Genomic DNA, 16050 nt, shown 5'->3' on the forward strand with positions numbered 1-16050 from the left:
TAACATACTTTCTTTTGATGATAATTAGGACTTATTTCTCTGATGTTTTACTAAACATAACAGAGTTCGAAGTGCTTATTTTTTGGAATCGATGACCAGAGGGATGATGTTGGTACTACTGGTAACGTTCTCTTTCGCTCTTTCTTTATCATATCAGAATATGACATCAGGATAGGTATAATTGGAAGAATTGCTAAATATTCTATGACCTGGAACTGTAAACTTGCTTGGCCAATTTACCTTAAGTGGTTTCGTCAAGGGATTGAATGGTCTTACCATCCAAGCTAGAAAGTTTCAGTCTTGTGGAGATTGATGTTCTATAATTTTTGTGTCATGTAACGAAATTCCTTTGTCATGAAATTATAGATTTCTGTTTGTTTTTATTTGGCTATGTGCTGAAATTACATTCTGTTAGATAAGCGATTATTTGTTTGGTTTAGTGATGAAATTGCATTAGGCTGCACATTATGCTAACTTCAGGCATTCTTCTCTTGATGACTCGTTGCCCATTTATCATAAGATTCAAGTGCCGCAGTGTTTGTTTCATAAGAGCTTGCGTTAGCCTTCATTTATTATTGGCTGTTTAAAGGGGCACAAAATCTCAATTACGAGATTGTAAGAACAGTCATTGAAGGGCACAAAAACTTGAGACGAGCCAAATGGAAATGAATGTCTGATAATTTTTTAAGAAATGAGCATTAGTGTTCTAATCCATGTTCTCATGGTTGGGGATAAGGTATAAATCAATAGGCCAAGGTTCGGCTCAGAATTTGAACACAATAAAGGATGCATCATGAGGACTTATGAGGAAACCACCATCCTAATGCTACTCTCACTTAACTATCATCGGCTAGATGTTAGGTTATGTGTGTGTATATATATGTATATATATATATATATATTTTTTTGCAGAAGTTCAGAGGAAATTTTATTAAGGTAAAAAGTACAAAAGTCTTGATGATTGGGTCCCACTAACAACCAAAATAAGTACAATACACAGTTCTAAGGTCTCAAACATCAGGTGTACAACAGACTAAAAAAATGATCTCCAAAAAGGTGTACATGCATACCCCAAAAATATAAAACTCTAAAAGAAACGAATCCAGTTAAATCTCGACAACAGAATGATACCATAATCTGATTAGGTCAATCCACTGTGCAGGTTAGTTTCCTGACAGTATCTCCTTCACTTAAACTTCAAGTCAAAGCAGCTCATAACCAAAAAACCATCTCTCAAACTGCAGAGGGAAGCACAAACCACGACAGATAGAAAATATAGCTACACAAAGAATTCATTAACTTTAGGAGCAGGGAAAAGAAATTCAGCTTAAATAAGACATTGATAGACCCATAGTAGAGCAGCCCCCATAGTTGAAATAGTACTATGAACCAAGGCAGGCAGGAAAGAAATATAGCTGCATAAAGAAACTAGGAAATAGCAGCCAGGGATAGAAAACTATCTTGATAGAACATTTGACTTCCACATGGCTTTGCAGCCCTGATAAATTAAATAATGCACAGTGAAAACCACATATGCAACACCAAATAAATTCAGCAGGTGTGACAACAAAATCAAATCAACAACAACAAATCCAAACAGGAAGCCAGCCGACACAAAATCAGAGAAAATAAAGTGTAAGATAATTGCATATAATTTTCATTTTCAGTTTCAGTTTAGTAACCCATCCAACTAATTGTTCCAACCGACATGAAAACAACTCCATCATTGTCAAAAGTGCTACCACAAGAAAGACAAGACAACATCACTAAACAGGATCTCAAATCCAAACAAAAAACTAGCAAACACAAATCAGAGAAAATTAAATGTGATGATACTGCAGTTATAACTATCATTAAGTTCATCACATCCAACTTTCCCAACAGTCATCAAACAACCCCATTGATGTCTGACACGGATGTCCTGCACAAGGTCAGCATTCTACACCACCAAATAGAAAACGAAAGGTAATGACAGAGTAGCATGATCGATACAATATAAAAACCCCTTCCCAGTATATAAAAAATAAAATAGAATGTGCAGCAAACTATTGGAAATAAAATCCCATTCCGATGAGGAGCAATAATTGATAACACCAAACTCCCAAAAATGAAATCATAAAAAAATGAGCAACACCCAGCCACAACTGTTGTTAGCATTGCTCCAAAAAAATTACGTCAAAGTCTGATATAAGGGGCATCCAACAGATCCCCAACAACCAATGCGAGCAAGGTCCCAAAAGGTTTCCTTCCCACAAGAATTTCATCATATTAGCACCAAAACTTGTCAGCCAATTGACTGGTCTATTCCTTCTCTGTGAAAAAATTTCCAAGAAATGTTTATGCAGGAAGTAACAAACATGATTTTTTTGAAATAATGTACTATGTTCCAAGGTGCCCCCCTTATGCCTTGTAATATTTCAACCAAAACACCATCTCAACTTGCACAGAGGACCATATGGCACAACTAGCTAGTAAAACTGCCATATACACAACGCTAACTTCAATTACCAGAGGATGAGCAATAATACATGGAGAATAGAAGTATAATAGATATCTACTCTGCTCATCCCTAGCAATGCCACCAATGCCAGCGTCATCAATATCCAACTGCCATTAGCATTGAATTTAATCCAGTTAGCCTGGTGGGCCAGCTCTCTCACCAAAGTAGGGAGTTGCTGACCTCTTCTACTAACCCCATTAACATGCTGTTAATACCCAAACCAGCCAACCTATTGATATAAGCCAATGTATTATCATATATAACAACATTAGTAACACACTTTTCTGTTTGTTTAGTATCATTCCGAGCCTTTCATATAAACAAACAAATAATAAAAGGATAGATTTGTAAAAAATGATGCTTCCTCCTTGCAGGATTGCAAAAATTACAACTTCGTATATGTCCCTCGAAGGAAATGTAGTATTAAGGCATAGAAGTTACCCCCCCTTTTTTCACACATCTAAAGAGATAGTGCAAGAAAAAAAAAGATGGTCCACTAATTCTTTCTCATTTTTACATAAAGGGCATTGAGATTTGAACCTCAAACCTTTGATTTTAAGAATATCTTCACAAGGGATTACACCATGGAAGAGTCTCCAAGCAAAGAAAGACATAGATGTAGATAATGCCCAACTCCATATACCCTCACCCCAATCATTTTTTTGAAAATGATGTAATGTGAAATAAAGAGTTTTTGTTATTGGAGCCTTTAGGAACCATTTTGAGCATAAGAGTGTCTTTTTTAGTAAGTAAGATCAAAGGGGATAGTGGAAATATAATGAGCATTTTCAGCCCCAACAAGATCAATAAAAAAGTTTTAAGTTCCAAACACTATTAGTCCAAACATCCGAGACAATATGATTTTTATGATGCACATCCTCCACAAGATCAAGGTTCTCCTGATACCAACTGTCATATTTTTACTTCTATAATACTTGCTTTTTACATGGAGCTAGGTTTGATATACAAGTGTTTGACATAGACTAAAAAAGTTTGTGAGTCAATTTAATTTTTGCATAAGCTCAATTACATGGACTTAATAAATTCCATTTGTGTCACGACCCGACCCGGAGCTTTGAACTAACCAAGACGGGATCAAACTGTTAGTCCATGAAAATAATTTTTTTTTATAAATTTTCTATCACTAAAAGAGTTTATGTCAGTTAAATTGAAAGAATCACTAAATAATGCAATTTAATTAACAAATTAGAAGTTTACTTTTTCTTTTGTTGATCTCGCCTTCTGAACACATTTTGTCTCCAGAATTTATCTTAATTCAAAAACTTAAACTTGAAATATATTAAACAATATGATGAGTTTTCCTAGATAACTCAGTGGAGTAATCAAATTTGGACTACAGTACTCGAAAGAATAGAAGACAATATGCATGCTGATTTTTCATATTTCATTATTGATAATCATATAATAAACTAATGCACGTATTCGTGACATTTGCTCAATGATAATACTATTAAATTCCTTACACATTAATTTTTTACTTTATTATTTAAAGTTTAATCCTTAACTTTACTTTTATTTCATGTTCTTAACTCTTACATTTATCTCAGTAGCATCATCAACCATAACTTAACATACCTTGACCAATATTATCCCATCAACATAATGGTTCGTGATCTAAATTACATGATTTTCTGAGGTAGAAGTGTGCCTACTCACCCTTGATCGATACTCTTCCGTCGGTACAACGGTTAGTGATCTAAATTTCACAATTATTTGAGGTAGTATAATGCATACTCATCTTTGGCCAATACTCTCCCGTTAGCACAACTGTCATTGAAATTTCATAATTTTCTGAGATGGTAAGATAAACATCTTGGCCCACGAGTACATTGGTGTCCCCAGCCAGTACCATAATGAGGTGAACTCCTCTTAAGATACACTACAAACTTTTGTATAGACGCTCATTTTACTTTTCTAACATGCATTACTTTCTTATGTGACACTTTGTATTCATTTATTTATGAATACATGCATGCTTACTAGAATAAGAAGGGGAAAAAATAATCTTATTTCATAAGTAAATTATCATGCAACTCTTTATGCATGACAATTTTTTAAATGTTATATAATAAATGCATTTCTACTAGGATCTAAATGTCATGCAATATATATCGATATATGCTCTTCTATTGGAATCCAAAATGTCATTCAATACTCCTAATAACTTTATAGGAAAAATCATTATGCATCTATTTAACATGCATATTTTTTTATTTAATAATATGAAGAATCCGTCATATTAAATCTCGCTGGAATGGAGTATAAATGAAATCAAGCATGAAAATTACTGAAAAAGTCAAAGCCTTTCACCTTTCTACTCATATCAATTTTCCAACACAAAAACTTGAACTTGCCAAAATCAGATTGCATTTAATATAACCTATTATTTAGATTTGTCAATCTTAATTTAAAGCGACAATTTATAATTTAAATGGGAAACCCTAACCTCATTATTGTTGTTAATCCTTCTTGTTCTTGGATCCCAATATTTTCCACCTCAAAATTTTGATACTGTTAAGAAATAAAACTTATTTTAATACTTAGATCATTATTTATTTGATTATAATTAATTTTCAATTAAACACTTCTCTTTTATGCCGCAATTGCATCTTTTCGCTTCAATCTTAAATATTCCTTAATCTAAATTTTTTTGTTTAATAAAAACTTATTATTAACATTTAATATCGTTTAAATTAATTCATTTATCTAAAAAAAGATACAACACATTAAATATTCTATCCTTTACTTTCTCATACTTGTGTGAAATCAACAATTAAAATCTCCAAATCTTATAAAGCAAAAGTTTTTCGATCTATCACTTTTATCATCAAATAATAATCAACTATTAATAATTTCTAAAATTACTTATAACATCTTTTTATTAATTATATAATAATCCTAACAAAATTACTATATAAAAATTAAAGAAAATAAACCCTGGTATACCTTGTAAGAGCTCTCAATTTGGTCCTCCCCCGCAAGCGAGCATTCTCTATATCTCTTTTGCTTGAACATGCATGCGATTTTCACTAGATTCGTTGTTGCTGGTCGTCCCATGTCCAAGCGGATGCAGAAACGTGACCTACACGCAGTACTTCCTGTGACCGAAAACACGCATCTCGCATGTTTGTCTCGACTGAACCATTTCAAGTTTACTTTGTTTTGAGGAGTTGGCCTATCCTCTTGGGTAACTCATAGTTATCCATTTATTATATGTTTGCTTTCATGAGGGTCCAGGGTTAGTTTTTCGTGTGCTGCCGACATCTCTTCTTTTCTTCTAGGGTTTTATGCTAAGATTTTGGTGGTGATTCGACTGACATTTTTCCACATAATGCCAAGAAAGACATGTATGGGTAACTCATACAAAAATGAGGACAAATTTTCCAATTCGTTTACTTTAATAAAAAAATGTTTATGTACTTGGCTTTTTGTTAATGCAAGTTAGTTTTTTTGGCAATGCAAGGCCTTCTTCGCTACCTTTCTAGGTAGAAAGGAGGAAAAGAAATTTCGCGTCTTATCGTTATTTAGGGAGAGTCAGAAAGATTATTTGTTTATTTAATAAAATTCCCTCTGAGGTTGTCTAAAAAAACGGCAAGTTAGAAAGAGAGTAGAGATTGATTGAGAAGGAAAGAATGGTTTCTCTCTTTGTTTTGAGAGAGAAAGTGAGAGAGTGAGGTATAGGTGGAAAGAAAGTGTGATTTTTCTCTTTGTGTGGAGAGATAAAGTGAGAATGAGGTGGAGAGATGAGGGAATTTGATTTCTTTTTACTTAGAGAGAGAAAGTGAGAGACAAGAGGGCATTTAGTTGTAGGGAGAGAGAGGACAGGGGTCATAATTGTAGAGAGAGGAGTGAAAGAATGAGTTTCTTTGTTCAGAGACTGGTCGGAAGATAGAATGAGGTGGATAGGAAAAGAGATCGGTGGTTTAAACTAGCCAGGGAGGAGCTTTAGCAGGGAGCCAACATGCAGCTGGTTAGTTTGATGGGCTGGATAACTAGGTGATTGGTGGTCGCATGTTGGAGTGGTTGAAGGAGTTATGACATTAGTTGGGAGGCTTGTGCCGCTAAAAAATAGAGAGAAACATTGAACAACGAGTTTGTTGCTTGTGTAGATGTTGTGAGAGAAGGCAATGTCGGCGAGTAATCTAAAGAGAAGCAGAGGAAGTCTTCAGGTTGGGGGGAGTCACGTGAGATATATGACATGCGTGATACTTAGATTATTATTATTATTATTATTGATTGTGATTGTGGCATTTGGCTCTGATTTGTGCTATACCACGTCTGCAGGCCGACATGTTGATCAGGTTTTCATTTAGTGGTCAAGTTGTTTTTGGAGTTTTGGATGCATAACATAATATGTTTTAAGAACAAATGTTTGATAGTTCTGACTGCTCTGGTGGTTATTCATAATCGCAATGCGCAATGTCTCTAGTTCGATGCTCTGAATTCATCAGTGTAGTCTCTTTTGTGTACTAGCCATCTTTCGAATGATTCCTTATTGGTTTTTTTGCCTTTCTCATTTGGAGATGTGCTATCATCTACTTGACGTAAAAGTAATGTTTTGAGCAATTATAGGTACGTTTTTTGCCTTTCTTACCAGGAGATGCGCCACCCAATGCTAAAACCCATCTTTGTCAGTTTTGGTGTTGGACTTATCAGTGAAGCATTTTTTTGCGGAATGAATCATCATTATTTGAATTTGCTTTGCACGGTGTTTTGATCTCAATTTGCATGATATTGAGATTGGTTTTTTTCATTCTATCATCATTTTTTTATTCGATCATGTCACCTTGTTTAGCAGGAACAGAGTTCAACATTGGTGTTTTTTTTTTTTTTTTGCCAATGTTGCATTTGCTTAATGCTGCTTGGTTTCAGAATATCGCAGAGGATATTTGTTGTAAAATTTTGCTTCCTGTTGATGTACTTATTACAACTGTGGTGAAGGGTTACGCGACATAGTGTTGCCAAATAAGCGCTTAGGCTAGTCTTAGCATCCATTAGCTTTCCGTTTCTATTGGCCCATTCAAAAATTCTACTGATTGTTTTGATTAACTTATTTTAAAAAATTCTTGCTTTTTTCTTGCAGTAATAGTTCGAGATTTATTTTATAATCAACCAATTCGGAGGAAATCAATGCAATCTAGGTTTCTTTCTACAATGTTTTTCCATCCTTTTCCATTCAAAGAATTTACATAATTTGCCACATTACATTTATTTGTTTGATGAAGCTCATCTATATGTGGAATGACACTTGCTCTGTCGATTTTCTATCTTGAAGCCTTAGAAAGGTGCTGCATTCTGTGAAGAAATATGTCTTTAGGATAGCACTTGTGCATCCACATGTGTCATTCAAGGTTATTGAAATTGAGGGGTGAGTTCTTAATGTAAAAACATACACCGGTTTACTCTCTTTTTGAACTGTGTAATTTCAGTTATATTTTGTTAGTGCAGTGAACAGAAACTCCTTTGCACAATTCCTAGCATGTCTTCTTTGCCTTTGGTGACTGATGGTTTTGGAAATGAGGTTTCTAGTTCACTCCGAGAAATTGTTTTCTCTGACGGAGAACTTTCACTTTCTGGGTACATATCAGGGCCAATAGGTGCATTCTCGACAAAGGTATTTATAATGTTTTCGTTGATGAAAACATACCTATGCAGGATATTCTTGTTTATCAGTTCATTCTGTTTATTATTTGTTTTGTAGGTATTCCAATATATCTGTATCCTATTTTGCTTTACGTTTAATCATTTTTCTTTAAGCTTCAATATTTTTTCCTTTACGGATTCAGATATCAATGCAAGGTTCATTTCCAAAGGTCCAATCCATAATTTGATTAATAGCCTTGCTGCAAGTTTTCAGTCCGCGACCGCTAAGTTGAGGGTTGCCTCTGAAAATCACTGCAGGAAGAGACAAAAAACTCAAGAATATCCGGCATATTTGCTTAATCTTTGCTGCCCTTTGTCAAGCTATGTTCTAAGTTTTGAGCCTTCAAAGACGGTAGTTGAATTCAAGGTTCTATCCCATGGATACTTTTTTGTCATCCTGCATCTATTATCCTTTTGATATTCTTACGTGAATGCATTTTATGTTTTTGTTATCTTTATCATGAAGAAGGATTTAATGAGTTTTCTGGGTTGTGATTTTTTCGTCTTTTAAGCCATCTTATTTCTACAAATACTGTTTGTCTTTTTTTTATGTGAATGATTTGTTTGGCAAGTTCTTTTTTCACAGTATAAGCTATCAAGTTAGAATGTGAGACATGAATGATGTATTACAATTTACAGATGCTATTGCAGCTTTCTGTGGTATTCTCATGAGGTAATACAAATTTAGATCTCCAAATTAAGTCCGTGGTGAAGAGTTTTTTTAGCAGTTGTAAATTCTCCTATGGAGTTTACGTGAGAAGTCTCCTTATTTTATCAGGATACAGAATCCTTCTATGGCTATTTTTGTTTTGCAGTATGGTTTACAATATCTTTTGGTTATTTGTGCGTGTTATCTTTTATTTTTTATTTTTGGTATCCTGATGCTAGTAAATTTGCTTCAAAAAACATAAGAAATAGTAATTTTGGGATTCGAAAGTCCTCTTCAGACTAAAATAATCTATTTAGGTAATATTAGGTTGATTTTGTAGCAGGTAAATTTCATACTTGATAAGGGATTGCATATAGATTTTTCTCTTTTGCAATGAATTTATGACTTGTTTGGAGTGTTCCTTGGGCGCATTCTTTCGGTTAATTACTGATGTTGATCATAGGCAAGCCCCTTCAATTAATTCTAATCTATATGATGTTATGATGTATAATTTTAGTAGAAACGATTGGAATTGGATGAAGGAATATGACACTATTGGATGATGCGGGTGAGGGAGTTTTCTGCACGGATGCGGGAAACAAGCCAACCGGCATAGGGGAACCGGTCTAGACACCGTAGGAGTCGGGCTGTATTTACTTCCTTTCTAGCGTCCATTCGATCGAGCGCCACTGCCGCCGGCCCTCCCTCTATCCTTCCTTTTTCGTGATTTACTTGACTGAGTCATTTGGTTTAGTTTTTCTGTGTTGCTTTCAGATTCCTTTGTGGAGTTGTTCTCCCTGTTCTAGGGCTGTATTCGAGAAGGTGGTGGTGCTCCGGTTGTATCCTTCTCCCAGGCGGTGATGTATCTTACCCCTTTTACTCTATCTTCCTCCCTACCCCTTCTCCTTCCATTGGCCGCCGTCCATTTCACTACCATCCTCACTGACTTGCCGCCCCTTTTCTGCCACTGCCTTTTCGTTCAACTTTTCAACCCGCATTCCAACCCTATTCACCTCTAACCTGCTGCTGGCCTTCCTGTCCAACCATCCTAACCGCTCGTATCCTATCGGGCCTGCGTACAACAATTTTCCTTGCTCTGACTCACCTTGCAATCACCCAACACCTTTCACCACCCTTATCTGCAATTTTACCTACCACTCCAATTTCCCAAACCCCTAAACCAGCCACCAACTAGCCTTCCAACATTTCTGACAGCCCCGCACTCTTCTCCTTTTCCCTTGTCGCTTCGTCGAAGCCACCATTGCTTCCAGATCTTTACTTCCGGTCCCAGCCGGAGAGTTGATTTGGTGTTGTAGTTCCCTTTTCCATTTGTGTCGCTTTGCAACCCAATTTTAATATTAATAAAAGTTTCTTTTTTTTTCGTTGATTCTCTAACTAGTTTCGGTATTATTTGGTATCAGAGCTAGCCAAACCCTAGTCCTATCCTAGGGTTTTCTAGCGTTCACCTTTCCTATTTTAAAATTTTCGTTTTTATGCTCAACCACACTTTTGATTTCCCCAAACTCTATCTACACCAAAAATTTCCTTCCTATTCTTGAACCCTAGCCATGCCATCTCGGAGATACATACTTGATGTAATAACTAAAATTTTAATAAAAGATAAAAGAATGATAAAAAAAGAAAAAATGTCGACGGTTTGAGGAGACATATCCCTTCAGTTATAACTTATCTGTCACTTCCTTGTTCGAACAAATCAAATCACAACCTAGGAAGATTAATGGAAGCCGCATAGGAGAAGGAAGAAGGATTAAGTTGCGGTTACTGTAAAACTTTGTAATCTAGACGGGAAGGAGGAAGGTGAGGGAGGAGGCGACATGAGAGACTTATTGGGAACGAGCCGCAACCGAAGTCATGTCGTCTTTGTGAGAGAAGCCAAAGTAGCGCAAGGAAGAGCTTGCGTGCCACTGTAGGGCTGTTGAGCCTTGTGAAGGAGAGGAGATAACCTTCAAAACTGTGCTTGCGTAGCAGAGGAAGGGAAGTCTGCTTTGAGTCAAGACAGAAGGTGAAGAGGAAGAAGAGCGAACTTATTGCGGATTTGTTCCCGTACAGAGAGAAGAAGAGAAGGGGAGTCGAAATTGGCGAGGTGATCCTTGCTTTGTTGTGTGCATTGGAAGGAGGGGGTTGCACATGTACTTTGCTGGGGTGAGACGGGACCGAAGAAACTCACGTGATCGAGTCGAGGAAAGTAGGAAGGGGCAAGTTTTGTGCGTGAGCTAGGGCAAAGGCAAGTTATATAAGATATGTATAATATTTTTTTAGTAAGTTAATTAATATGTTATTATATATATAATTTTTTTGTGTGTGTGTTTAAATGCGAGATAAAAAAATTAATTAGAACCTTAATATAATGATTTCAAATTCGAACGAGCAGTTGGAGGAGCGTGGGAGTTAGGAGGAGGATCGATCCGAGCAACTTATAAGGTAAATATTAATGGTATATTGTTATTGGAAAAAATAGAATAACTATTCAAATTAATGTTATTAAATATCTTTTTTATGTAATCAGAAGGGTGTAGAAGACTGATAAATTTTCAAATTTTGAGGAAGACTAAGAACTTTATTGTCAATAGAGATTAGAGTTCTTTAAATAAGCTAGCCACATTTAAGTTTTTCCATTAAAACGAAGTTCTTATAAGTATATGCACATTTTATTGATTTAGGTATTATGAAGTGAGGAGAAGTAATAAACTTTTTCAGTAGTCTCTGAAGTCAAGACGAGGAATTATTTTTTTATATGTATTAATTTTAAACTTTATTAAATGTTTTAGGCAATTATTTTATGTTTGTATGCTTGTTGTAGCTTAAGAATGAAATGAGATGAAAGAGGAAAGGGAAAAATTACTTAATGTCTTTAAAAGGATGTAATTTAAATAAAAGGAAATGAAAGTTAAATGTTGAAGTCATACATGATTACCCTAGATGATACTAACAGGAGATGTAATGTACTTGTGCACATTAAAATGGACGGTAAATTTGCGCATTCGGGTGCAATTTGAGGTTACCTTCAGGTACATTTTTGAGGGTGCCTTCGGCCATTTAATGATACCTTTGGGTATGACGGTAATCCAACGATGACTATTAAAGAATTAAAAAAAATGATAGTACTTAAAGTAAAATGGGAACATATAAATTTAAAGTTTTAGTGAAATTAACTCCATTTTTTATTGGTCATTCATGCATAACATAACATAGAATAACATATTATATAAATTTAATGCATATTAGATTATAATTACTCACTAAGTTTTACTTACGGTTGAAGTTAATGTTCTCTTTCAGGAGAAAAATGTTTTAGGTTGATACGTCTAATAGGAGAGATTTTGTTTACCAGAGGAGGATCACTACTGCTAGGTATATTTGTTATGATGATAATTTGTTATTATTATTTCTTTCAGATATTGATATATTATTTTGTACTGGCTTTAGATGTTATTTTGGATGTTTTAGAATTTATTGCATTTTGTGGATTAGTGGCTTTTTTATATATTGGAAGTTGTTGAAACATTTTGTGGATAGTTAGTTGGATGTTAATACCATTCTACTATAGTACACTCCTTAGTTAATTCTAAGCACCGGGCTTGGTCGTGACAATAGTGGTATTAGAGCAAATAGATTTGATCTTGATCTAGAAGAGCCATTAGGATGATTTCCTTAATTCTTAAGTAATGTCGATAAGGAATTCAATTGTATCTAATTATAATCTCTTTTATACTCTTTCAGAAATATGAAAAATCGGGGGGGGGGGGGGGGGGGGGTAAGAGATGAGACTGTCGAAGCTGTTGTTCCCCCGTTTATTACTGTGAACTCAGATGCATTTACTGAGATAATGACTACAATAACACAGTTGATTAAGATCTCTCAGACTTAGGCCAGTTCCAGTAGAGGAGGTTAGCTGGTGAAGCGGAGAGATGGTGGCTTGGACAGCTGTAGGAGAAATTTCGGGTAGAACCAGTGACATGATTCAGTGGAGAGAGTTCTTGAATATCTTTAGATAACGGTTTTTACCACTATCCGCCTAGAGATAAATGCGGGATAAGTTTATCAGATTTGTACAGGGTGATCGCTCTATTATGCAGTATGAAGCTTAATTCACCATGCTTTTAAGATATGCGCCTCAGTTGATCCCTTATGCAAAGGACAAGTGCCACCGATTTTTGTATGGGCTCAGGGATGTGGTTAGACAGCTATTGATTCCTCTTGGAATCAATGATTACTCTGTTTTGGTGAAGAGAGCTAAGAGGATTGAGCTGGATCCGGAGACTACTTAGAGGAAGGAGCTTCATTAGGCAACAAATTCAGGTGGATCTAAATTTCCTCGGAGCTCTCAGAGATAGTCCTTTCAATCAGTTGATACAAGTGTTTAGAAGGCTAGATCCATCAGCTTTGGCACCTAGTATGCAGTAAATAGGTGTGAAAAGTGTGGAAGCTCACACAATGGTGAGTGTCTGTCTGGATTGGACACATGCTTTTGGTGCCACTTGCCACTACACATGGCTAACAATTGCTCTAAATTGGATCAGACGGCTCCAACAGATTCCAGGAGCAGTGATTCACCACCTAGAGGCTATGGTAGACCGAGGGCAGTTGAATCTTTATGGTCAGTGCCAAATTCTGGTCAGACTCAGCAGAATGTTCAGCCTAAAGTATAATGCATTATCACAGAAGGAAGCTAAGGACTCTCCTGATGTTATCACAAGTATGTTTTTTTTTTAATAATTTTAACCAGTTCACTTTAAGCATCATATGATTCTTGTCTTGCGTACATAAAAAAAGGGTTTGAATTTATTAATAAGCTAACTTTAAATGTCTAATGCAATAATTTTAAATAATAGATATTATATATCTTCAGAGTAGACCGATATGAGTGCTATTTTATTCAGGAGCATCACATTCTTTTATAGCTGATTAACAGACTAAAGTGATGCAATTGATTGTTATTTTAATGCCCGTGATATTATCAGTGAGAATGCCAAGTGGTCTTTTTATGGAAGTTGATCAATCAGGTGAGGTGGAACTTATGATTGGAGGAAAGGAAGAATTAAAGAATAAGATATAACGAAGATCACTTTCAGGACCAGATATATGCACTATGAATTTGTGGTGATGCCATTTGGATTGACAAATGCTCTAACAATTTTCATGGATCTGATTAAAGGGTTTTCAGATGATTTCTAGATACTTTTCTGATCATATTTATAGATGATGTTCTGGTGTATTCAAGGGATGAAATTCGTCTGTGCTACAAGTTTTGAAGGATAATACACTTTATGGTAAATTTTCTAATTGTGAATTTAGGCTTAAAAATGTGGCTTTTTTTTGGCACATTGTTAATGAAGACGTCATATTTGTTGATCAAAATAAGGTTAAGATGATTGCAGATTGACCAAGACCTACTACTGTTACTGAGGTCATGATTTTTTAGGTCTGACTAGTTATTATATGAGATTTGTTGAGGGGTTTTTACAGATTAATATGCCACTATCAAGGTTGACTCAAAGGTCGTTGAAGTTTGATTGATCTGATCGTTGTGAGGAAGTTTTTCAAAAGCTGAAAACTTGCTTAATATCTGCTTCAGTTTTGGCCATTCCTTTAGATTTTGATGGGTTTCAAATTTTCAGTGATGCATTTTTAAGGGGTTTGGGTTGTGTATTGATACAACATAGTAGGGTCATCGCTTATGTTTCACGACAATTGAAGAATCATGAAAGGGACTATCCTTCATATGATTTGGAGCTCGCTGCAGTTGTTTTTGCAGTCAAGCTCTGGAAGCATTATCTGTATGGAGTTAGGTGTGAAGTTGTCACTTACCACCAGAGTTTGAAATGAATTATAAATTTTCACTCAGAAAGAGTTAAACCTGAAGCAAAGGAGATGCTTGAATTTTTTTAAAGATTATGATATAGATATTCAGGATTATCCAGGAAAGGCAAATATTGTTGCAAATGCGTTGAGTAGAAAAGCTTATGGTAATTTGAATTATTTATTTACTCGGCAAGTACAATTAATTAAAGATCTTGAGTGGCTTAGGTTGACTATAGTTGATTATTGTAATGATAAAATGGTTCAGTTACATCAGTTGACAATGCAGCCAACTCTAAAGAGCAGAATTGGAGATTCTTTAGCCAGAAATAACAAAAATTTAGAAAGTTTTGAAGTAGGTTCAGGCAGAAAATTTAGAGAGAGATGTGATAAATCATGATGGTCTATTAAGGCATAAAGACACGGTTTATGTTCCAGATTTTGATTATCTGAAGAATGAAATTTTGGAGGAAGCACATTTATCTGGTTATACTATTCACTTAGGGAGCTATAAAATCTATCAAGATCTCAAAAAAACATTTTACTAGCCAGAATTGAAGAGGTGTGACAGAATTTGTGGCCAAGTGTCTTTCATGGCAGCTAGTGAAGGTAGAGCATCAATTTCCTGTAGGTTAGTTGCAGCCTTTACCGATTTCATAGTGGAAATGGGAGGAGATTACGATGCCATATGGATAATTGTCGATCGATTGACTAAATCTGTCATTTTCTCCCTAGTAGACTAACATATCCAGTTGAGAAGCTTGCCATACTATATGTGGATCAGATTATGAGATTGCATGTCATGTAGTGCCAAAGTCTATAATTTTTGTCAGAGATGACATGTTTACTTCCAAACTATGGAAAAAGGTTTAGGAAGCTTTGGGCATTCAAGTGACTTTCACCACATTATTTCACCCTTAGACAGATAGTCAAAGTGGACTATTCAGACCATGGAGGATCTACTAAGATTATGTGTCATTGACTTTGGTGGATTTTGGGAATCACATATACCCTTAGTAGAGTTTGCCTATAATAATAATTACCAGACTAGCATTGGAATATCTCCATATGAGTATTTTATGGAATAAAATGCAGGGACACCTCTATTTTGGGCTGAAACAACTGAAAGAAAGATCATTGGAGCTAATTTGGTTGATGTTACTGCGGAGAAGATTAGACTAATTAGAGACAGACTATGGACGGTACAAGACATGTAGAGGAAATACTATGAGTTTGAAGTTGGAGAGTTTGTTTTCATCAAGGCCAGTCCATTGAAGGGTATGCAACTTTTGGGAAGACAAGAAAGTTATGGATGGTCTTACTGGACATCTACAGGAGGATGTACCTTGGTGTATGCTTTTTGCTGATGATATCCTTCTCGTGGATAAAACGAGAGAAAAAAACCCAGGAAAAACTT

The 16050-nt window shown here is 35.4% G+C and overlaps 1 protein-coding gene across 1 annotated transcript in view; it reads left to right on the plus strand.

The window, feature by feature from the left end:
• The window catches only part of LOC110031496 (DNA mismatch repair protein MLH3-like), a 108347-nt gene that overhangs the window by 42266 nt on the left and 50031 nt on the right, over positions 1-16050 (plus strand). The window contains exons 6-11 of the mRNA XM_020734719.1: positions 64-121; positions 7605-7662; positions 7797-7889; positions 7970-8135; positions 8223-8238; positions 8308-8531. Coding sequence (XP_020590378.1) covers positions 64-121; positions 7605-7662; positions 7797-7889; positions 7970-8135; positions 8223-8238; positions 8308-8531 — 615 coding nt within the window. The remainder of the gene's footprint in view (positions 1-63; positions 122-7604; positions 7663-7796; positions 7890-7969; positions 8136-8222; positions 8239-8307; positions 8532-16050) is intronic.

Source organism: Phalaenopsis equestris, unplaced genomic scaffold (genome assembly GCF_001263595.1).
Source record: "Phalaenopsis equestris unplaced genomic scaffold, ASM126359v1 Scaffold000834, whole genome shotgun sequence".
Lineage (NCBI taxonomy): Eukaryota > Viridiplantae > Streptophyta > Magnoliopsida > Asparagales > Orchidaceae > Phalaenopsis > Phalaenopsis equestris.